The 24,919-nt window shown below is 38.7% G+C and overlaps 1 protein-coding gene across 2 annotated transcripts; it reads left to right on the top strand.

The window, feature by feature from the left end:
- Positions 1-24,010, top strand: PI4K2B (phosphatidylinositol 4-kinase type 2 beta). 2 transcript variants are annotated; one of them, XM_053922349.2, is made up of 10 exons: positions 1-467; positions 5,063-5,199; positions 6,581-6,781; positions 7,391-7,522; positions 8,889-9,042; positions 10,431-10,492; positions 13,081-13,177; positions 17,389-17,522; positions 18,059-18,118; positions 21,608-24,010. In XM_053922349.2, exons 1-10 carry the CDS (start codon positions 161-163, stop codon positions 21,779-21,781), a joined length of 1,458 nt encoding a protein of 485 aa, XP_053778324.1. In that variant the 5' UTR covers positions 1-160; the 3' UTR covers positions 21,782-24,010. The 2 variants fall into 2 exon arrangements, with proteins under 2 accessions (XP_053778324.1, XP_053778325.1); XM_053922350.2 differs by lacking the exon at positions 18,059-18,118.
- Positions 24,011-24,919: the final 909 nt, after the last annotated feature.

The raw sequence follows: 24,919 nt of genomic DNA, 5'->3' as shown, positions 1-24,919 counted from the left end.
CCGGGCGGGGCAACCGCTGGGCGGGAACCGAGTGCGGCGGCAATTGGTGAGGTGTCCTCCCTAAGACGCGGCCACTCCCGTGTCCCCGCGATGCCGCGACCGGGGCCGGACAGCTCGCCTCTCTGAGCCGGTCTCAGCGCGGAAGGCCCAGAGGGAGGCCATGGCGGAGTCCTCCGAGCCCGGGCGGCAGGCGGCCGCGGGCGGCGAGAGCCTGGACGAAGAAGAGGACGAGGAGCGGGAGCCGCTGCTGCCGCGGATCGCCTGGGCCCCGCCGCGGAAGGGAGCCCCGGGGACCGCCGTGAGGCTGGTGGAAGCTGCGGGGGAGGCGGGCGCGGCGGCCGTCGGCAAGGCGGAAGACAAGGAACTGTTGCTCCCGCCCGCAGAGTCTTCCCGCTGCCCCTCCCGCGGCGTGGGGCTCCCGCGGAGCTCACCCACCGACCTGGACTGGAACCGCTCCGCCGGCTCAGGTGCGACCCGGCTCTGCCCTTCTCCCCGAGGCCGTCCCAGGGTGCCCCCCCGGCCCCACCCCTCCCCGGCCCCCCGCGCCGGCTCCCCGCCCTGCCCTGCCCCCCGGCTCCATTCTCTGCCTCACACTGGCACTCGTCTAGTAGGAAAGACAGTTAGTTGGCCAGGCATCCCGGCCGGGACCCAGGCCAGGGGCCAGCCGCCGGGCGGACCTCGGGCACTTTCTGCGCCCGTCTTTCCCGCCCCCGCGTCTTCTGCACCTTCCCCGGGGACTGTAGACTCCTTCACCCAAGGCCCGCGGTTGTGCTTCAACTCTGATCCCCGAAGCCTCCCCTAACAGGGAGCCTAAACTTTTAGAATCAGACACTGGAGGAATCTTAACACTGTAAAGTGACGTAAGCTGTTTGCTCAAGTTTGGACTTGAGTTTTGGGCTAAGAACCCTGAAGTATGCAGAAGGTTCCCGGAATTGGGCATTTGCAAGAAGTACAGCAAGACTAGCCAGTAGCTACTGGGACACGTTTCAAAAACTTTTGCTCTTAAATGTTGTCATTGTGACGTTGGCCAGAGGGGGCAGAGGCAGTTGCATTTCTGTACCTGCTGACTCCTGCAAAGTTTTTTTTCGCCCTTGAGTCACTTCTGTTATTATACCTTAAAAAGAAAAAAAAATATTGTTAAGGGGACTGATAGCCTCAGGTGAAAGAGAGGGTAACTGAAATGATGATGAAAGTTAGTAAATTTTACGCTTGCTGCCGCAGGCATGGATATTTATTATTTCAGCGGGTTTTTTTGGCATGGCAAGTGGAGTCAGGCTAATTTGATAGTAAAATGGACTTCTAAGAGTTCTACTTAAAGGTGAGAGGAGCTAGTTTGCAAAATTGTGATAGCTACTTTGTTAGTGGTTACGATGGTGTAAACGAGATGGTGTGTGTACTAACGCCTGGACTATCGCGAGAACTTTTCCAAAAAGCCGCAGAGCCCTGGCCAGGTACCTCCCGCGGGGGCGGTCAGAGCGACTCCCTGGTACACGGAGGCGCTATAAGGAACAGCCAATGAATGCATAACCAGGTGGAAGACTGGAGATGCTCTCCTCTCCTCTCTGTGTCTCCCTCCCTGCCCCCCATCCTTTCCTCCCTGCCCCCCTCCGTTTCTCTCTCTCCACTCAGTTTTTTAAAAGCCATAGAAAATGTAATTTTCATTAACGCTGCTTAGTTTTTCTGCTTAGTTGTTAGACTTTACTTCTGTTTACTAGTGCACTAATGGGCCTTCTCCATTTTAAAGAATTTTGGACAGACTAGGTTATTCAAGTTGTAGTTGAATTTAAGAGTCAAACATATTCTAAGAGTAAACAAGTCAGAGAGGCCTAAGGGAAGCAGACTTTCAAATTCAGGTGTTTCATGAATAATACAGGTTTAGAAAGCCGTTCAGACACGCAGGTTGGCTACCATTGTGGTAGCTAGCGGATGCGTTGGCAGTACAACATTTAACAGACAAACAAATGTGAAGTTGGAACCAGATCACAGGTGGACCCACATTCACTGGCAACGTTGATAATTTGGATGCATATTACCTAGAATCCCGTCTGTGAAGTAACTGCAATCTGTGTGGCTAGCTTGCCTTGTTCTACCCCAAATTTACCTGGGTAGCTAAATTTTAAAAGACCCTTAAACCTTAAAGTGCACTTATTCTGTGACAGTGAGTGAGGTTTTGTAAAGAAATAATATTAAGGCCAGAAAAATTAAAAATGGGGATATGGTACTCAGAATACAAATGGATTATTAAAAAGAATACCTACCTTCTTAAATCGCAATTAACTTCTATCACAGTCTATGACTTAGGATCTTTCTTTTTGTATATTTTATTAACTCTCACAACATAGCAACTTAGTTGCTCACCCCCATCCCTGCAGTGAGGATTGAAAGTGAATAAGAAACTGTAATGACCAGTATTTAGTTATAGAACCTCAGCGGTCATTGAAGTTAGGTGTCCAGCAAGTGGTAAAGCCAGGACCCAGCCTAGTTCTTCATGTCATGCACTTTCTCCATTTCACTGTAGATCCCCAAGTGTTACAAACAGTTGTTACTTTGGTTATTTATTATGGAGGTCTTATTTTAAGGCATTTAAAAAGTTTTTGAATTGTGAGATATTTTATAAATTTTAAACCAGCCTCGTAAAAAGTTGATGATTGAGTAATTTAACTACATTTTTAAGTTCAGTTGTTTTTCAGAGTACGTTAACTTCCTTTGCCATCCAATTTCCATGAAGCCACGTCTCTAGTTCCAAGAAATTCTTGCCTTTGGATTAATAATAACATAATTTATGACTATTCTGCTTGTGTAACTTATGTACTTGAGCCAGTGGAAGAATGTAGTACGTCTCTCATCTTTGACAAGGCATTTGACAAAGTTGAGAACCAGCTTAAATCATAGCGTTGGTGGGTCGATGTCGAAGTAGAAGGGTTAGTGGCATTCCGTGTTCTGTCATTTTAATCGGTGCGTTGGAAAGTGATAAAGATGGTAATAATAGCTACATAACAGTACATGTAGGATATCATTCTGTGCACGTCATGTATATTGGTCATAACCAGCCCTATGAATGAGCACTTTTTCTTAAATTCTCATTTTAAGGAAGCACAGAAAGGTGAAGTAACTTCTCCAAGGTCCTGTTAATACAAACCAGGAGCACTTACCAATTTTATTAGTGAGCCTACCAATTAGAGAATTCACAAAGAGCTACTAAAGTAAAAGGAAGTGTGTATTTATAAGCCATGTAATGATTCATGGCGGCTTATAAATGTAGGAACAAAATAAAATTTAAAAATAAGGAGGAAAGGTGAGAATGGGAAATAAGGATAATAAAATACATAGGTGGAGGCTGGAATAAGTGTACTAAATGCACCCTAGACACTTGATGCGGGCAGCCCGCAAATTTGATTTTAAGGTTACCGAGCCAACTTGAAAGAAACACTATCAGTATCCATAGACTTAAAACAAACTGATTATTTGCAGCAAAACAATTGAGAAATGATAACCTGTCATGTATTCTCTTGGAGAAGAGACTGTATGTTAAATAATACCTTTGTAATAAAAGTGATTGTTTTTGTAGTATTTCCTACAACTTCCCTGCAGCCCATTTCAATAGAAGTACTTGTGATGGCGCTGTCAGTATTGCTGGGTCTAGGTTCAAAACGCTGGTAATCTGGCTTAATTTAGAGGAAGGTATTAGAAGAGTCGGTGTCCTTTCTATGTGTCTTGACAGTTCTCCATAACTGAGCTCTTGGAACGTAGTAAACAGGGTGTTTTGGGTAGAGGATGGGTGTGGGTAGACGTGGGGCTGTGGGCTAATGACTTTTTTTTCTGATTGCTTCTCCTAAGTGAAATAGGAAACTAGATCATCTGCTGAGAGAGTCGATGTGGGGAATTTGGGGAGAGGAGAGAATATGAGGGGGTTGTTCAGAAGAATGGGAGAGTCTGTAGACTGGGGGAGTTGTCTTAGTTTGGGGCTGCTAAAACAAAGTACCATGAACTGGGTGACTTAACCAACAGTCATTTATTTCCCTCAGTTCTGAAGTCTGGAAGTGCAAGTTCAGGGAGACGGCATAGCCACGTTCTGAGGGCTCTCTCCCTGGCTTGCAGATGGCCACCTTCTCAGGGCGCCCTCACACGGCAGGCGCAGAGGGGGAGAGAGCCCACTGTAGGCCCTAATCTCCTGATGGGGGCCCTGTCCTCACGAGCTCCTCTAAACCTGATCACTCCGAAAGACCCATCTTCTGATACGATAACACTGGGGATCAGGGCTTCAGTGTACTTGGGGGAGAGACAAACATTCAGTTTATTACCAGAATGCAGCACGCCACCTGGGCAGCATGAAGCCCACCCTCCGGTGATGGATTTAAAGTGAGACCAGGCATTGTGGGTGAGTGTGTTTCCCCTGACAAGTTTGGCCGGCTGAGCATAGGCATAGTCAGCTGACAGCTGGGCCTAACCAGGGCTGGGATTTTTCCACGTGACCATGATGAGGGGAGAGAGGAAGAGAGTGATGATACGATGGTTGACCATAGTATAAGGTGACCAAGGAGGGCGAGAAAGGCACAAAGGAGGTAAAGATCAGTGACAACCTGATATATCAGGGCTTTGTAGTTCCTAGTGGGATGGAGGAATTAGGAGCTGAGGATACCAGAGGGAGTGAATTAGAAAGATACAAGGTGCTTCAAATTCAGAGTATGGAGCGATTGCAGTTACTGGTAATGACATATCTGAGGTACGACTGTGCAGTTGGAGACTTTGGTAGAATGGCGAACAAAACCACTGGTAGCAAGGAGTTCAGAGTAATGTGAAAGAGTAGTGTGATTATATCAACAAAAAGGGATCTTGTGTTCCACGTGTCATCACTTGAAGCTTAAAGAGAAGTGGGGATAGTGAGGAAAGGAGGATCAAAGCAGCCCGTAGACTACTGATTACATTCTTATACTTTCATGTCCTAATGCTATTAACCTGATCCAACATTGCAGGTTCATGAGCGTTTCATAGCTGGTCTTTTTCCTTCTTCATGTGCTATCTCAGCATTGATGTTTTAATGCAATAATTGTTGGTTCTTCAGAGTTGAATACATTCTTGGATGATCCGGTGTTTGCTGATGTTATATTGAAAGCAGAGCAAGCAATTGAATTTGGAGTATTTCCAGAAAGAATTTCTCAAGGTTCAAGTGGAAGTTACTTTGTGAAGGATCCTAAGAGGGTGAGCATTTCACAGCTCTCCTATATATAACACATTTTAGAAGACACTGACTCAAATGTGAAGTCATTGTGAGTTTCTGAGACAGTTTCCTAACCTGATTACACACTCTTTTCAGAAAGAAAAGTCAGGGTTTTTTTGCGGGGGGAGGGGGGGGTATGTGTGTTTTTTGCTAAAGCACTACTATTTAGAAATCAGCCTATTCATTTGAAGTCATAGTTTGCCATTCTATTATTTTACTATTTGGTTTAAAATGTTTATTGAATACTCACTTTCAGCTGTAGATTTTTTTGAGTTTATCATAAGGCCTGACCTTATAGTAGTCTATAACCATAGTAGCCAAGCAGAGTAGAAGTTTAAACTTTCAAAACCTTTCTAATGTTGTTTCCAAATTGCTCAATTTTTTCCAAAGTTGTATTTTACCCTAGGAATATTATTTTCCTGCATTATACCAGAGTAGGAGCCTGGGAAGTTTGAAGTTTGAAGACATTGGAATGTGACAAGATGAAATGAACCAAACCATAATTTAGGGCAGAAAAGAAAAGCTGATATGGGACATCGTTCCACTTAATATAGAATTTTTCAAATATCAGTGTTATCACTTGTAAAAGCTTTTTGAATGATGCATAGCCAGCAGTTCCTTTTAGACATCAATGAACAAAAATTTTTTAAGGGGAGGAAATTTATTTAAATTTGGTTCTTAAGAAAGAGATTAGAGTAGGAGAATCTGGTAACATAGATGTTCACTATACCCTGTCATTACCTTTGCATTTTATCTTTGTCATTATCTTTGTTTAGAGAACACTTTTTGTCATTGGATTTATTAATTTAACAAATGCTTGAATGCCTGCCAGATATCAAGTGCTATTCTGAGTACTTGGGATACACTCCTGAGAAAGTCCCTGCCCTTTTAGAATGTATGTTGTCGAGTGGGGAAAGTAGACAGTAAGCAAATAAACATATAATTTGGATATTTAACAGATATCGAGTAATAACGATTTGATCTAGAGCAGTGGTTTTCACACACTTTAAAATCAGTGGAATCCTTTAATAACTTGGAAATCCAGTAATATAAAAAAGGTGGAATCAAAGTCTCTCTGGCTAAGGGGCATGAAGTCTTAGAGCCCTGCCCCCACCTCCCCTCTCACCTTCCCTAAGGGTTCTCAGAACGCAGTTTGAAAACCACTAGCCCAAACCATTACTGAATTTAGACTGTCGAATGAGAGTGAATGTAAAAATGTGAATGGAACTAAATCCCTCATTGAAGGGTTACGTCCAAGTCTGTGGTGGGGAGAAGTATAAAAGATTTACCAGAATGAACTTCGTGGATTATTATCTATCTATATTAAAAGTCTAATAAGATTTCTACTTTTTTCCTGCATAGAAAATTATTGGTGTGTTTAAACCCAAATCAGAAGAGCCTTATGGTCAACTGAATCCAAAATGGACCAAATATGTTCATAAGGTCTGCTGCCCTTGCTGCTTTGGCAGAGGCTGTTTGGTGCCTAACCAGGGATATCTTTCCGAAGCTGCTGCCTCCCTTGTGGACGAAAAGCTTCATCTGGGCATTGTACCGAAAACACGGGTAAAGGAGAATTTGTCTCTAAGCACAGACTTCTGATTTATAGCCTACTTCTCTGTAAGCACACTTCACATGACAGAGCCTAAATTTGAGCCCCTTTTTTGGTCCTCCAGTCATGAGTGACTAACAGATTGATTGTAACGTAGATCCACACAGTAGCCGGGGGAAAGTCTTTTGCACCCGTGAGCTGAGATGGTGCTGACAAAAAGAGGAAAAATAACTGGGTTTTAGAGAGAAGATAAAGATCAGGGATCTAGAAATTCTGTTGACAGTAGAGATAACTAATGTGCTCAAAAGACTGTTTTTCTTCTTTTTGTCTTTTATACATTTTTACTTGAAGACTTCCTCAAATTATTCCTTCCTAATTGTACATGTCAAGACTATTACTTTCTTCCAACTGGCTATTTTGAAGCTTCCCCCCTCAGAGAGAGATATGTGTCATTTAACTGCCTGCAAAATCCCTTAGCCTTTCTATTTTAGATCCTCTGAGGCATTTTGTATAGGATTAAACTTTGCTAATTTGTAATATTCAAGTGAGTGTCATGGTATATATGAATATAAATACTATCATGCAAATTCTAATGACCATTTTTCTAAACTGTGTATTTTTAGGTGGTTTGGCTTGTCAGTGAGACATTTAACTACAGTGCAATTGACCGTGCAAAAGCTAGAGGCAAAAAGTATGCCTTAGAGAAAGTGCCCAAAGTAGGCAGAAAATTTCATCGGATAGGACTCCCTCCTAAGGTAAGTTTCTGTGATAAGCTTTATTTGAGGGGGGCAGTTCAGCACCTGTTACCCGAGCTCCATGTGCCAGGCATTGTGCTGTGGGCTGTGGATGTAATAGGAAAGAAAACGATGTTTCATCTTCACAGAGCTTAGAGTAAAGGAACAATCTCAATGCAATATGATCACATCGTTAGGATGGTTAAGCGCAGGGAACTCAGAGAGGATAGCTGCGGGATGTCTGACCCACTTTGGAGGGCGGGGGCGTGTTTGCCAGAGGAGGTATTTTATAAAGCATCTAAAGCTTTGTAAAATAATGGCTGAAAGCACAGGTCCAGAATCAGACCTAGGTTTCACTCCCAGCCTCTCTACCAGTTAGCTCTAAGACCTTCGGCCAGCTCCTCACTCTCCAAGCCTCTTTTCTGTTAAACGGGGGAATGATCAAAACTACCTCTGAAGGTTGTGAGGAAATTTATGTCAGGTACTTGGTATAGTCCTAGCACATAGTAAAGTAAATGGTAGTAACTGTTTCCTCACTACATGTTAAATTTCTTTTTCTTACCACTTTTAAATAAACCTGAGGGATGATTAGCTGCTAGCTAAGCAAGGGTAGGGAGGATTGATGGGAAAGATATTTTAGAAAAAGCTCTTGGCTTTTTTCAAAAAAATATATTTGACCTGCAGTTTTGTTGTTGTATTGTAGCTATGTATTTATCTAGATACAAGAATTTGAGTAGAAATTCATGGTCAGCCTAACTTGTTTTTAAAATCGTACTCGAAATAAGCAAGAAGTTAGAAAAATTTTACGAAGCCTGTTACAAGAATTCTTGGATATGCTGAAATGAATGTGACTAAAAACAGATATTATTTCCATATTTAGACTACTATGACTTAATTATGAATGCTTTGGAGAAAACCTTTAGGAAATCATTGAAGTTTCATGCCGACAATGAGAATGTAATTGTTTTTCTTAAGGATAAGAAATATTGTTTCTTTGTGGTGATTTCCTTATTTTATGAGGCCAACTGGGTTACCTATTACCTGTGTGCCATGTGTTGTTTAAATTTGTATTTACTTTAATAACGGTTTTAATGTTAACAACCAGTAACTTTTAGTGATAGAAATGCCTTTTGTCCTAAACTAAATGCTACGCTCTTCGGAAGTCTAGGGTTGAACATCTTTGATTTGCTGTGTCTTCTCTTTACGTGATTATTTCAAATTGGCATGTGAAAACAGTGTTCTTGGTAAATGTGGCTTATCTAAATTAATGTTAACTCTTCTATTTTTCTCACTGTGTTTATATATTTTATGATACTGCTGAGCAATTTAAAAAATTATCCCTTTGTTCTTGTACTTTCTTTTCTAACTATAGTTCTTAAAATTATAGATTGGTTCCTTTCAGTTATTTGTTGAAAGTTACAAGGAGGCTGAATTTTGGCTTAGGAAATTTGAAGCTGACCCTTTGCCTGAGAATATTAGAAAACAATTTCAGTCACAGTTTGAAAGATTAGTGATTTTGGATTACATCATCAGAAACACAGGTATTGAAGTTCTCTCGTTTGTTCTCTCAAACCTTGTTAGTTTTCAGACTGTTTCCAACTCATTATCCAAATCAAAGACATACAGTTTTCACACTGAAGGCTTTGAGGCAACTCTCTCCCCACCTGCCTTAGAAAGCAGAGATGCAGCATTGCCTCTCCTGGCGGAGCTGCTCCTGTTCTGGAGACCCTGACTCCAAGCAGGCCCCTGCCTGCTGGCCGAGATCAGTCCCCTTCCCTGGTGGGGTGTTTCTTGGCAGCAAGACAAAGCCAGTTACAGAAATGTTACCTGTATAATGTGAATAATTAAAACATGATTGTATAAATTATTTTAGAAGCTTATTTTGACTGCAGGTAACTTAATGTATTATATAAATACACTAAACTCTTAATTTTGGGGGTGCTGGAAGGTACCAGTGATGCAGGTTATGTAACACAGCGGTTCCCAGATGTGTCTCCTGGCTTGTGAATGTCAGGGTTATATGGGGACTTGTTACACCTTCTTCTTCTAGGAGCCCACCCCAGACCTGTGATGCAGAAACTGCACGTGGGAGCCAGCAGTTTGTGTTTTAACAAATCCCCCGGGTGTTTCTACTGCACTCGGAAGCTTGAAAAGCACAGGTTCAAAATGCTCATTTATTTTTGTTTCTCAATGAGCATTATATACTTTTCTAAATTTACCACCTTAATTAATATGGTCTTAGGTTAATGTTAAAAATTAGTGTAAAGCCTAGAATACTCCTGTACAGACATTAGGTGAGAACCTATCCAGTATTTGCCTGCTGATAGGGTTAGATGCTTTTTCTAAGGTGAAGAGAAATATCCTTGATTTTAATAACCTTGATTTAATAGTTCTTGACAAAAATCGTACCTACCTCACAGAGTGGTTATGGGGTTAAATAAATTAATATAGGTTAAGCACTTACAACAATGTCTGGCACAGAGTAAATGCTCAAAAATGCTAGCTAACATTTTTTTTAAAGATTTTATTTATTTATTTTTAGAGAGAGAGAAAGGGAAGGAGAAAGAGAGGGAGAGAGACATCGACCAGTTGTCTCTCGCATGCCCCCAACCAGAGGCCTGGCCCACAACCCACGCATATGCCCTAATGGGAATCGAACCAGTGACCTTTCAATTCGTAGGCCAGTGCTTAATCCACTGAGCTACACCAACCAGGGCTCAAAATTGTTAGCTAATATTTATAAGTATTTTTTAGTTTGTATGTGTTAAATTGGAGTCTTTAATATGTAAATATATATCACAGATAACCAATGAAAGTCTTGAAAATCAAGAGGTGACTAGATTTCTCCTTTGATTTATTTAGGCTATGATATCCACAAAAACAATGAAGTAACAGATTTTGGGGTGTTTTTTTTTTTCTATTTCAAAAGACAGGGGAAATGATAATTGGCTAATCAGATATGAAAAGCAGAAACATGGAACAGAAACTAAGGTAAGGAAATTTAAAAAGAATATGTATATATACACGTACACACAATTTCTGTAAAATATTCCTTGAAGTTATTCTTCATTATTTTCTTACTTCCTTCACTCAAAACCTTGGTTTTTATCTTCTTTTTCTGTTTTTCTCATCTTTTTTCTTTTTTTCCTTTGTTTACATTACATTTTTATTTCTTTTTTTTAAAAAAATCTCCACACAGCTTTATTTTTTATCTTGTATTAGAATAGAAGAATATTACCAGCCTGGTACTTTCTACAGAGCTTGGGAAATTTCTGTAGAACCACCAGATTTATTTTGCTTTTATGAAATAACAGCTTCCAATATTTTTGGTCATGGTTATATATTGCTAATTCACTTCTTTCTGAGTCTTATGACTTAGTATTAGGTCATACAGTATTATAGTGTCCTTTACCTGTGATTCATATACGTTGGACTTAAAAAAATGTACTTGTACTTATAAGAATGTGGCTTTAATGTATATAATGGCCTGCATAGATCTATAACACCATCAGAATGATAGATTTTAGATCAGTTTTTGTCAGTTTTGGCTATAAGTTCAAATTTTAAATATTGACACGAGATATTTTAGAACAGTTTTACTAGTTCAAAACAGTCTATGCATTGGAGAAAGTTTTAACTAGTTAAAAAAATAATCTCTCCAGTATTTAAAATCTATGTGTTCTCATCATTTAAAGCTATGGCATCACTTTAAAAAGTTTGTACTTTTCAGTGTTTTATCAAAGAAATTTGAAACTTCATATTCATAGTATTTAGGGATAAAAAAAGAACGAACTCAGTATAGGCAGTAATGTGGATGAACCTCAAACTCCTGCTGAACGAAAGCAGCAGCGAGAAGCCGCACACAAAGGGGACACGCCGTCTGGTCTCAGCTGCACAGACATCTACAAAGTGCAGACTTGCCCTGTGACAGAAAGCAGACGGGTGGCCTGGGGGTGGGGTAGAGGGAGGGAGGGACTGCAAAGGGACACAAGGAACTTTTGGTTGAAGGTTTCACGTCTACCAGTGCTTATCAAATTGTACACTTTAATATATGAAGTTTATCGTGTGTGAATTATACCTCAGTAAATTTATAAATAGAAAAAAGTGATAGAAATAAAAATAAATGCCATTTACAGCAGAAATAGGCATAAAGTACAAACATATATATTTATATATTGATACTAGTTCCTATATATATTTTATTGGTACATTTTGAGCAATGAGAGTTTACTAAAAACTTCATTATTTTGCTCTTTTAAGTATTTTGTACATTTTTACTGAGATAGCTGATATATGCCAGATTTATTTCTTTTAGTTTATATCACACAAACCTTTACTTTAACACTTTGAATTTCTTAAAAAATTATTATTAAATTTTTTGGGGTGAATTGGTTAATAAAATTATGTAGGTTTGGGGTATACAATTCTTTTATAAATAATCTGTATATTACATTGTGTGTTCACCAGCCAAAGTCAAGTCTCCTTCCATCACCATATATTCCCCCTTTACCCTTTTCCAGCTCCCCGCACCCCTGTTTCCCTATTCCGTTCTGGTACTCACTATACTGTGTCTGTGTCTGTAAGGTGTTGTTTGTTTGTTTGGTTTTTACTTAATCCGGTCACCTTTTTTTACGTAGCCTCTCAACATCCCTCTCCTCTGACAGCTATGATTCTGTTTCTGCTTTGCTTGTTAGTTTATTTTGTTCAATAGAGTCCACATATAAGTGAACTCATATGGTATTTGTGTTTCTATGACTGGCTTACTTCACTTAGCATAATACTCTCCAGGTCCATCCATACTGCCACAAATGGTAAGATTTTATTCTTTTTTTCATGGCGGAGTAGTATCCCATTGTGTCACTATACCACAGCTTTTTTACCCAGTCATCTATTTTTACTTTAAAAATTATCAATTTCACCTTTTATTACTTTGTTTAGGCCACTTAATAATGGCAACTGTCTATCTCTAAATAATAGGAGGTACTTCATGAAAACCTTCTTGCCCCTGATGCCTTTGTTTCTGCTACAGAAGAATATGGGAGTTAGGAATGGCCTAGATTCTGAAATCAGGTTTCTTGAGATTCCTTCTGCTCCTCATTAGACTTAACTGTGGTATTTGGGGAGTTTTATTTATAAACGTTTTGTATTTGAAACTAATTATTTCTATGGGACCCCAGGAAAGACTAGATTTTAATTAGGTAACTTTTTAAGTTGTTAAAAATGTCCATATTTTGCAACTTTCATACATTTAAGAAATGAATCTAGCAATAAATTATCCAAAATAACACTTTAAGTCTTAATAATTCCAAATGCTCTTCCATAAAGGGTGGAGGGAAAGAAACCATTCCTATGTAAAGTTATAATATCAAATTTCTAAAAAAATAGTGATTATGAAATTCTTATTTTTAAGACAATCTCTGCCCTTCAACAGTGAATTTGTACTTTCTGGGAACTTATTTTTTATTTTTATAGTCTCTTCAGATAAAATGTTTTTAAACCCTAATTATTACTGTAAATACTTTATCTGTTAAAATCCTTGTATACATTTTTTTATCAACAGACTATTTTCTCCTTTTTAGGAAGCAGATTGGATTGATAAAGAATCACTTATTCAAGTAGCTGCAATTGATAATGGTCTGGCATTTCCTTTTAAACATCCTGATGAGTGGAGAGCATGTGAGTATTAAAACATTCTAGAGGTTCTATCATTACCCCTTTCTAGCAAAGGAAGGGACGAAACTTTACGGTCATTACACTAGCAGGAAAAAAACCGGGTCAGGTATTCATGGGGAGTCGTGGGCCTGGCCATGTGTTGTTCACTTTGGGTAACTGACTGGTTTTGGTCTTTTGACTTGTGTTAGCCTTGTAAGTTTGATAGCTTTCCAATTTTAAATAAATACATAAAACATTATAACATGGAAATTATCTGTTTAATATTTTGGTAGAGCTTTATTTTAATATTTTGGGTAATATTCACTGATAAAACTCCTTGTCTTAAGCCCCCCACCCCCTTTTCAGTGAGTGGTGTTTTAACTGCCTTACCAGTCTCTACTGGTTTGGTTTCTGTGTCTTATGACAGTTTTAGACATTTTTTTCAAGATTTTATTTATTTATTTTTAGAGAGAGGGAAAGGGAGCAAGAAAGAGAGGGAGAGAAACATCTATGGAAACATCAGTCGGTTGCCTCTCGTACACGCCCCAACCGGGGACTGAACCTACAACCCAGGCACCTGTCCTGAGCAGGAATCAAACTGGCGACCTTTTGCTTTGCGGAACAGTGCCCAGCCAACTGAGCCACCCCTGTCAGGGCTAGACATTTTCATTTTGCTTAAAATTGTCCATATGTTCTGTTGTAGGTTTGTGGCTATAAAGTTTTCTTACAGAACTCTCTTAGAAGAAAATTTCCTCTATGTATATTAAGTATTGGGGGATGAAATGAAAGGTCTGGAATTTCCCTTAAAATACTTGGAGAGAGAGAACGGGGATAGATGAAATCAACTTTGTAAAAATTGGGGGGTAATTGAATTAAGTTATTCAGAATATGGGAGCTCATATTACTAGTATTTTGATTTTGTATATGTTTTAAATATGTGTAAGAAATTTGAAAAGTAATCTCTGTATCTAGTACTGTGCTTCTTTTAAATCTCCACTCTTTATTAAGTATCTATCTAAAAGTAGCCTTTTCTCCTTCATTGGAGTTGCCAAAGATTTGTTTATTATAAAACATTGGCCTCTTAATGTTTTGTGTGTGTGTGTTTTTTACCTAATTGGCCCTTTATTGATCAGATTTTCAGCTTATTTAGTTGCTTTTATTTTTCATTATTTACATTTTCCATCATTATAATTTTCTTCTACATTCACCCTATACTACTTTCCTGTATGTTCTCCTGTAGGTATCATTTTGGCTAAGCCATAGATTGGGTGTGCTTCTCTATTATTCTGCTTTATAGATTCATACTTTCAGATTTGTTTTTGACAGGAGTAATTTAGAAGTGGTTTGTTTGATTGTAAAATTTCTAGATCAGTTGATTATTTCTAACTGTCCATTGTTATTTCCAACTTTTATTGCTTTGTGATCTGTGAATGTGGCTATAATCGGATATTTGGCCAGTTTGAAGGGCAGTATTTAAAAAGAATGTTTAGGCACAAAGCTCTGTATCTGTCTACTAATGTTATTCTTGATTTATTTTTTTACCATTTAATCTGTTAATTTTTGAGAGAAAGTTAAAGTTCACTATGATTGCAATTTTGTCAATTTCTGCATTTTTATACATTGTTTGCTTTGTACTTCACATTCCTAAAGGTCCAGCATTTTATCTTGCTGGTGGTATGTTCTTTCATCACTGTGAAATATATCTCACTGTAATCACTATCAGTGTTTTTCTCTTTTCCTTTTTTTGTCTGTTTTAACTTGGTATACCTCATTTCTTTTTATTAGCATTTACCTGGTATTATTTTACATTTTTATTTTTAACCTCCATCATTTTAAGTATATGACTTATAAACATCACTTAGGTGGAGTTTTTTAACCTAGCCTGAGATCCTTTTAATAGGTACACTTAACTCTAGTTTGTCTTAATAAACAACGGGTATGTGTGAACTTTTTTTTTTTTAAAGATATTTTATTTATTTTTTAGAGAGAGGGGGAAAGGAGGGAGAAAGAGAGGGAGAGAAACATTGATGTGCGAGAGAAACATCAATCGATTGCCTCTTGCAGTCCCCCAACCAGGCACCTGGCCCTCAACCCAGGGATGTGACCTGACTGGGGATTGAACCAGCGGCCCTTTGGTTCTCAGGCAGGCGCTCAATCCACTGAGCCACACCAGCCAGGGCATGTGTGAACTTTTACTGCCATCTTATTTATTTCTGTTTACCATAAGTTCCAATTATTTCTTTTTTTCCTTTTCTGTCTTTATTGAAGTGACTTGAGATGTTTTTGTTCCATTTCTTTTTCCTTTAATGATTTGGAGTCTTTGTATAAATTGGACTTTAAAAGTGCTAAGTTTAAGGTGCTTACATACATCTGGGAAATTTTTACCAAACACACAGTTGGTGATTGAAGGTCTTAAAAGAGGAAATGATATTAAGGATATACTGTATTTTGCCATGTATAATGTGCATCCATGTTTTTGGCCCAAACTTTCAGATTCAGTTTTTTATTTATTTATATTTAGAAAGGAAATGGATTATTGTATTCCAGGGCATTATTTTGCATATAGATAATTGTTCTCTAGAGTTACACTTTTAACACATAAGCATAAATAAAAGAATTAAAAACATTTATATAGATACGGAATTAGTACTACCCATGTATAATGGGCATCCTTATTTTTCCCTCAAAAATTTAGGCAAAAAAAAAGGACACATTATACACAGCAAGATATGGTAGTTTTCAAACTGCCATCTTGGTAGTGGAAGCCATGGTGTCTACTGTCACCCAGGGAAATTATGGTGAACAAATACCATGACTGGGGGGTAGTTCACAGAACATGAGTCCTCAGTATTTCATGCATGTTTGGTAGACGAATGAGAGAAAAGAGAAGCTGGGCGGGAGGGTGGGGGGGTGACATTGAAGAAGAGAAGAAAAGACAGCATACCAGAAAAGTGGCTTGAAAGGTAAACTTGGAGCGCGCCATCTGCAGAGCCACATAGCAGAGCATCTCACAGAAGGTGATGACAGGAGGGAAGCTCCGTGTGCGGAGGCATCCTCAGGTGAGGGCTGCAGATGGGCCTTGGAGAGCTCTAACCCAATGACTGGTGCTCTGAGGGGGAGAGTGATAGTGAGGTTGAGGAGTAGGAACTGGAAGTAGAGGCAGGCATTAGAATAAACACTTTTTTATATAATAGATCAGGGGAAAAGTGAAAAGGAAATTGGATACAATGCCAGGGAGATGTGGGCCTGCAGGAAAGCTTTCCTTGGAATGAAGGCAGCGTCTGAAGGCAGATTTCTCCCTCAGGGCTTTCCAAGTGGTAGCAGCCAACAAAGCTGGAGGTTCTCGTTCAGTGTACCCGCAGTAGTTCTGTGGGCGATCATGTTGTCATAAGCTGTATACTTTTGTGCAGGAAGCTGAATATGCACTCTCTCTGGAAAATTCCACTACTTTACAAATCTTTCTAGTCCTAAAACTGTGTGGGTAATGGTCTACTTGGGAGAACTACAGCTAGCCTGGAATAATGGGCCTTTTATCCCCTAAAGCCACTCACCTGTTTACCTACTAGTGATTTAAAATTTTAGAATATGGGGGTCAGGAAGCGTGATGATCCAATTCCTGATGATTTGTGGCTGGAAGTGCACGGAGACCTCAGCCAAGGTGTTTTGATGTGGGGCTGTGAGCAAATTGCAGCTATCTCTTAATTTCCAAACTTAGAAACCAGAGGTTCAGATATACATTTTTATATAGGGCTGTTTGAAATATACACATTATCAAAACTCTATTCTTTTTTTTTTAAGATTTTATTTATTTAGAGAGAGGGGAAGGGAAGGAGAAAGAGAGGGAGAGAAACATCAATGTGTGGTTGCCCCTCACATATCCCCACCTGAGCACCTGGCCTGCAACCCAGGCATGTGCCCTCCATTGGCAATGGAACCAGTGACCCCTTGGTTCACAAGCCCGCGCTCAGTCCACTGAGCGACACCAGCCAGGGAAAAACTCTTTATTCTTTAAAACTCAGAAACCTAGCTACTTCAGGTAATAATTTTTTGTGTTTTGCCATCTGAATTAACATACAAACTTGGGATCTGAATAATTTAGGTAACACAGGATAATTGTTGTCTGATAACTTTTCTCCTGTTTTCTAAGAACCTGGGAATTGTGGGGAAAGGATGAGGATGAATGTGGGTCAAAATAAACCCTTTCCCCCGCTGATTAGAACACTTTTTTCTGTTAGATCCATTTCACTGGGCTTGGCTTCCTCAAGCAAAAGTTCCATTTTCTGAAGAAACAAGAAACCTGATCCTACCATATATTTCCGACATGAACTTTGTGCAAGATTTATGTGAAGATCTTTATGAACTTTTTAAGGTAAATAAATTTTTAGTTTTAATCATTACAGAAAATGAAATCTTAAAATGCAGGAGGTTCTTCTCCGTAGAGCTGATTTGCACTTTACCGCTTGTATCACTTCTTGCAGTAACAGAAGGGAAGTAGGAGCGTACTCTTGTTGACGTTAGACTCAGTACGAGCATTGTTTGTAGTGAGACTTAAAACTTGACAAATTGTTTTCTTCCAAGTTGAATATTTACAAAATGAGACCAACAGTTATAACAAAAGTTTGGTGACCAGCTATAATTCTCTCAAAAATACTAAATTCATTGGCTGGAGTGTTATTTTAAACCCTTTCCAGAACAAATTGGAGTATAAATAAACTATTCTTACTCTAGGGATGTACAAAAATACTTCAGGTACAAAATACCCTCTTGTGTTATTTTATCAATTAGGAAAGCTTTCCAATGACCTTATGTGCTAAGTTGAAAGAGTTCATTTATTTTCAAATATTTTTTTCAAAGATCTTGATTTTTGGAACTATAATGATGTTTTTCTTTTCCTTTCTGTGATAGATTGACAAAAGATTTAACAAAGCCACTTTTGAAAGTCAGATGTCTGTGATGAGGGGTCAGGTAGGTCCACCTTTTCATGTTCTTGTGAATAAAAAAAAACCCTCTTTGAAAGAGTAATCAGCTTTTTTCTCCATTGTGACCCAAAGCTGCAACTCTGGGCACTTTGTACAAGTGAACGGAAATAGCTGAAAATAGCTGAAATGATTAAAGGAAGTTGATTTCCATAGTATCTTTCCTCTATTGTCTCATAAATTAGATATCTTTGACTTTGTTGCATTTTGTTGAGCTACCCAGTCAATTCTTTGTCCTCATTTTGGTAACTAATTTTTCTGATTGTTACTATCTTTTCCTCCTCAAATTCGCTCCCTTCCATGTACTGTTGCCTGTTGCTTATTTGCCTCATAGAACCTGTTTGGCCTTTGCAAGAGCAGTCAGTCAGTAAACATGTGGCCAAAGGCTGAGCACTGACTGAGACATAAAAGTACTAATTGTAACTCAGTCCTTTCGCCCCTTCTCACCTCCTTTAAGGAGAGATACGAGCTATTAGGTCTGCAGGTGTGGACCTGTAGGCTGGGTTCTTCCACTCCATTAATGGTATTCAGATCCCCCCCAAAAAAGGGGGGGCTTGAAATGAAAATAAATTATACTGTAAACATTGTTTTTTAGCGACTCACTAATTAACTTTTAAAAAAATACATACATTTAATATAGAGTAGCTGTTTGCTGTATTTCCGTGGCAAAAAGACGAGTTTAGATTTTACACTCTTTTATAATTTATAATAAATAAATATAATTACATTAAGTAATTATTTATTCACCAAATATTTATTGTCAAAACTAGTGCCAGAAGTTGTTCTAGTCACTGAGATAAAGCAGGGAGCCAGGGAAAGGAGATGGGCATTAGCTTGTACATCTCTGTGCTCTATTGTTGTTACGCAGTGCTTTTCTGGGGCCCCAAGTTTTAGATAGTAAGGGGAATGCCTGGGCAGTATCACAGGTCCAGATCATGAAGGGCCTTAAGTGCCAGCATGTAGATTCCACACAGGAGGGATGGAAACAGTTAGAGATTTAGCATTAAAAGGGGTTTTGGTAAGACTGACATTTTCAGAGAGGAGACCTCATCCTGGGTTTCTTCTGAGCTCCCTGAAATTGTGTGCTAAATTACATCTGTAAGTGTGTTTTGGGCATGGTGGGAAGCTGTTGGATTTCTGTCTCAGCACAAGGCATCCTTGTCCTAACAGAGATTCAGAGCCACTGGAGAAGGTTAGTCTGGACAGTGGGGTGCAAGTTTACTCAGGGGATGGGGAGTATAGAGCCAGGGAGCCTCTTGGGGATGTGTTTTCAGCAATTCAGGCATGAATGAAGGGTTCAGATGACCAGTGATTGTAATTATGTTGCAGAGTGTTACCATCACTACTATATCTGAGCTGAATTCTCAGGCATTGATAATTATGCCCTCATTTGACCTTTTTGCTTGAAACAAATTAACTTATAAATATTCTCCATCTTCTGGAGTCATCATCTCCCTAAATACACATCTTTATCTTAGGAATAATTTTTAAAAATAAAAGCTGTCAATAATTTTATAAGCTGTAATTGTTGATTAAAGCTAGTACATGAGGAATTTAAATTTAAAAATGCTTACTAAAAAGATACAGAGATATTCCAGTACTGTGGTCTGTTACAAAGTTATGCCAGTATCTCTGCTATTTTAGCTTTGTTTATTCATATCCGGTCTCATTCACAAAGGAGTTAAAGTATTATGCAGATGTGTATAATAAAATAGAAAAATGACAAGGTCAAGATCTAGGGAAAGAAAAAATAAAACAATACCTTGTTTATATGTTTTAATTTAATTTTTATCTTTTTTTTTTAATTTGTTTTTGATCTTTCTGATAGGCAGAAAGAGTAGAGTACCCTGACCATGGACATGACGGTGCAGTTCTCTAGTTTTAACTGCATTGTTAAGAATCCACTGTGAAAAATCAAGTAGTAGTTTATATTCTAAAGTAAGTCAGTGCTTATGAAACAGGATTCACAAACAGAAACAACAGTAACCAATGTTCCAAACAGCAGAATCGTCATTCAGCTAGTTCCTTAAATGAGCCAAAATACTTGTTATTTCCATCATTTATAATTATCCCTTAAATCCATCTTTTCTCCAGTTTTACCAATTAACTTCATGATTTGTGCTTTATACAACCAAGTCTTTTGCTCTAGTTTATAGTAAGTCTTTAGTGTTATACATATAATCAGTGACATGCTCTAATTCTTCACACAAAGATGTGGAATGGAACTCGAAACTACTATGAAGGCATTTCTTTTAAAACCTGGGATATGATGTTTATGACAGTTAAAGATAAACCATGTTTGAATTTTACATTAAATAGCAGTAGGTCAAGATGAGGTTCAATGAAATCATTCATTTCCCTTTCTCCCTGTGCCAGTTTTGGAACACTAGACCTCAGAAAATAGTTATGGGTAATGTGAAATATATTTTACACATGATCTGAAAAAAGTGGCAGAAATAATAAATAAAACTGCTTTATGAGTATATAGTGAACTTGTATGAGGGGGAGAGGGGAGAAGGGGAGGGGTAATCAAGGAACATGTATAAAGGACCCATGGACAAACCAAAGAGGGGTAGGATTGAGGATGGGAGGTGAGGGTCAGTGGGGCAAGGGAGAGCAGTGGAGGGGAAATGGAGACAACTGTACTTGAACAACAATTAAAAAAAAGAGTTAGCTCTTAAATAAAACTTTATTTTAAATGGCTACCTTCCCAAAGTCTGTAACCCACTTGCCACTGGCCCCGAATCATGCTTTTTCACGGCACTTTGACTTTCTAACGGGTGTCCAACCTGCGGCCCAGGATGGCTATGAAGGCAGCCCCACACAAAATCATAAATTTACTTAAAACATTATGAGATTTTTGTGTGTGTGATTACATGTTGCAGTGTATTTAGTGTGTGGCCCAAGACAACTCTTCTTCCAATGTGGCCCAGAGGCGCCAATCGGTTGGACCCGCCTGATACGTGGTATAACTTTCTAACTGGTTCGTAATGTTCACTGACTCCTCCCCCTGCTAATATGTATGCTCCGTGCAGCAGAGGTTTGGTTTGTTTCTCTAGTGTTGTATCCTAGCACTAGAACAGAGCCCAGCATGCGTTGCTTTGCATAAATGTATTTGTTGAATGAGTGTGTGTAGTTAAAACCAGACCCTGTAGACCAGTACTGATTTAGGTGCTGTGTCAAATGGAGTATGGAACCACTCGCTTTTGTCAGTCTCCAATTTCACTTCTCCTGGACGTAGGGCATTCTAGAGTAGTTTAAAGGCAGCAGCTGGCAAAAGTTACTCAGTTCTAACTTTGTGCACTTGTGTGTGTATATGTCATATGTATAAACATACATACGTCCATGTAATGGATAGTTATAGCAGTTACTCCTGATTACAACCCATTGGGCATAAACAGATGACTAAATTTAGTGTCAGTGAACTGAAGGGTTTTGATCTTTTTTGAATTGGTGAAAACATTTCTTCTGTCCACAGATCTTAAACCTTACCCAGGCTTTGAGAGACGGGAAGAGTCCTGTCCAGCTGGTGCAGATGCCTTGTGTGATTGTGGAGCAGAGCCAAGGGAAGGCTCAGGGCCGGATCGTCCACCTCAGCAGCTCCTTCACGCAGACTTTCCACTGCAGGAAGCCGTTTTTTTCCTCCTGGTAGCAGATGGGAGAGAAGCCTGTGTTCTCGTGCTGTTGAAATGTAACGTGTATTTACGTTATGTTGCAGTGATGCAGACCTGCTGTTAAGCACTCGGGTTGCCAAAACCTCAAACAGTATGTGTTCTAAAGGTTATGTTTTGAATGTTATCAAAAGTTTACAGTTTTTTGTCCAAATATTAACTTTTTATTTCAGGGATGAACTGATCTATCTCCTACATTGTATTTTTGTAGAAAAATTGTACTTTATGTTGATGATGTTAGTTGCAAAGGTAATTTCACGGTTTACACATTCTGAAATGACTGTAATGATTTTAGAATTTCAAATAGAAAAATAAGGTATTTGTTGACTTTGAATAAAATAACTTTTTATATACATTTTAAACATTGAGAAGAATGTTTATGTTAATTCTTCTTACATTATAAAAGCCTTTGAATATGAAACTACTCTTATGAACTTAATAGATTAGTTAACAGAAAAACAGGTAAGAACAAAGTAATGTTGCCTTAATTTAAAAAGCTGCTATTTTAGAACTTGAATAAGTTCCTAAAGTGACCATTGTGAGGGGCCAGAAAATTATATCTTGGTTAAGTAATAGGTGACCTTTGTTTTTTATACTTCAGGGTATTTTTGGTCAATTATTTTGTTATAATGCGGGGGGGGGGAGAATCTAAAGATGCCCCCTTTTTTAAAAAATAAAAACACTCAACTGAGACTTGAGGAGAATTATGTAAAATTAAGGTAGATCCTTAATGTTTTTGAAATTCCAGAATAGCATTAAAAATTCCCTTTTGTTCCTTGCATGAAATCAATTACATAATCACTATTCCAGATTACTAATCTTGTTCAGTTTAGTACTTCAGTTAGTATTAAACCTCACTGAAAAATAAAACCATACCTCAAGTACATATTAGATTGTATTTGGGAGTCCTAGGATATAAATTTCTAAAAATAACAGCAGTATTTTCAGGTACTTGAAATTCCCAATGTTACAATTACAGTCCAACTTAGAACATCAGCCCTAATTACAGAGGACCATGACAGAGAGAACCCTGAAATTATTTATGTTTGATTTTGAATGTCAGCATGTCTGACATTCTGGGAACTTGTAGCACTTCTGATTTACTAAGTGACTTAAGTTATGATGAACCCAGTGTGAAGGTGTGATTCCAAAGAAGCAGAAGTTTCATTCTCTTCTTCAGGCTCCAAGCAAATACACCACCACTCAGAATGAACAGGACCATTTATAGTTTTGGCCTTTTGCTTTTTACACTCTCTGTCTTATGATTTTTTTTTTAACTAAGTATTTTTGCATCAAAAGTACTTCCTGAAGGTTAGGTTAGGGTGGAAGACAGGTCTGCAGTTCTCCCTTCCTTCCTTCCGTCCTTCCTCTTGACCTTTGTGGCTGTGATGAGTGAGAACACTGCCGTCCCGGTCGAAGTGTTCTACCTCCCCGACCCTTCATCGCCTTGCTGTTGACAGGATGGAAGACTGGAAGTGGAAAGCTCAAGCTACTACCTTTAGATGAATACTCGTAACTGCAATGTGCCTTTGAAGGTGTGTTCTAAGAGAACTAAATGGTTGTGATGTGGGTAACTGCTTTCTAAAACTTCTTTTTTTCAGTATTTTGAGAATTACTATATTTTTAATTTTTATCATGAAAATCTTAGTAAGTTACTACTGTTTTATATCCTAAAATTAAAATAGTGTGGAAATATTTTTTAATGGTCTGACCAGGCCAGAAAAGCTAAGATGAAATATTTATGATGTAATTATAAGTCAGAGTATATTGGTTATATTTTGTAAATTTTTATGAACTTAATTCTTATTTAAGTATTGTGCTAATTTTTTTCAGCGAATATATTATAGTGTCAAATGGTAGACTAAAAGTAGTAGAAATTGTTGTCTTAAGGCTAGATTCCCCCTGAAGTATGTATATTGAATATTTAGGTTTGTAAACATGTTTATAAATGATGCCAAACCACCATTTTCTTACTTCATATCTTAGTAGTATAGTTTAATGCTTTATAATTCCAAAAGATATATTGAACTAGAACCTTTGTAATTGGAGATATTTTAATTTTATTTAATTATGTGCTGCCTTATCCTCCCCCAAATTTGTCAGCAGTTGAAAACTGGAAACATGTTTTGTGATTGAAAACAATTTGATTCACAATTTTTAATTAATTTAAAATACTATACTAATGGAATTAAAATTTTACTTTAAAATGATGGTGACATGTTCTTTGATCAGATTACATCCTTGAGTCCTTTAGCAATACATGAAGAGACAGGCGGCATCTTACGTTTTATAGTCTACCTTCTTTGCCAAAGTGGCTTGGGTACCTGTACAAAGTTGTGGCAAAGATTCTCAGTTTGCTCTGTGATTTCAAGCCTACTTTACAGTTACTTGGGGGCCTGTGACCGAGTTCTGGCCAGGGAGCTGTGGGGACAAGTGATATTGGTGACTCCAGACCTGGCAGTAAAAGTCACTGCCATCACAATCCGTGGTCACGATTGCACACTCCCCTATCTCCCTGCTTCCTGCTGTCAACAAACAGTTTGCAAAACAGAAGCATCCAGGGCCTGGGACTCACTGCCTGGAAAGGAGACCCTGCTGACTTCACTAGACCACGACATGAACAGGAAATAAATGTGTTTAGTCATGAAAGTTTGGATTTTTTCATTACTAAAGTCTGTCCTATCTTGGGCATTATAATGTAAATAGAAAAAAGTACAAATCATTTTAAAATAAAAATTAATTATAGGAGGTAGGATGACGGCTGCAATGGGTGGTTTTTTAATCTCCCAAGGTCCTTGGAGCTATCCTGTAGCAAAAGGGAAAAGAGAAACAGTGACACCATCTTCACTAAAATTAGACAATGGACTATGCTTGGGAATCCCAGAATCTGAGCAGTGTGAACTAAAACCATCAACAGCACAAGATCACATGGGAACATCAGCTTGGAGAAGCAAGCAGAGAGAGAGAAAGGGAGATAGGATGTTTCTAAGAGCCAAAGAACCCAGACTTTGCCAACTGCACTCAGCCCCAAAGGAGGAGTCTGCGGTAGTAGTGACAACCTCACCCAGTGGGCCCAAAAAGCACAGTTGGGAGAGGGGTGTCTAGGAATGAATTACCAG

The sequence above is a fragment of the Desmodus rotundus genome, chromosome 4 (genome assembly GCF_022682495.2).
Source record: "Desmodus rotundus isolate HL8 chromosome 4, HLdesRot8A.1, whole genome shotgun sequence".
Taxonomy (NCBI): Eukaryota; Metazoa; Chordata; class Mammalia; order Chiroptera; family Phyllostomidae; genus Desmodus; species Desmodus rotundus.
This window is presented reverse-complemented; position numbering and strand designations above follow the sequence as displayed.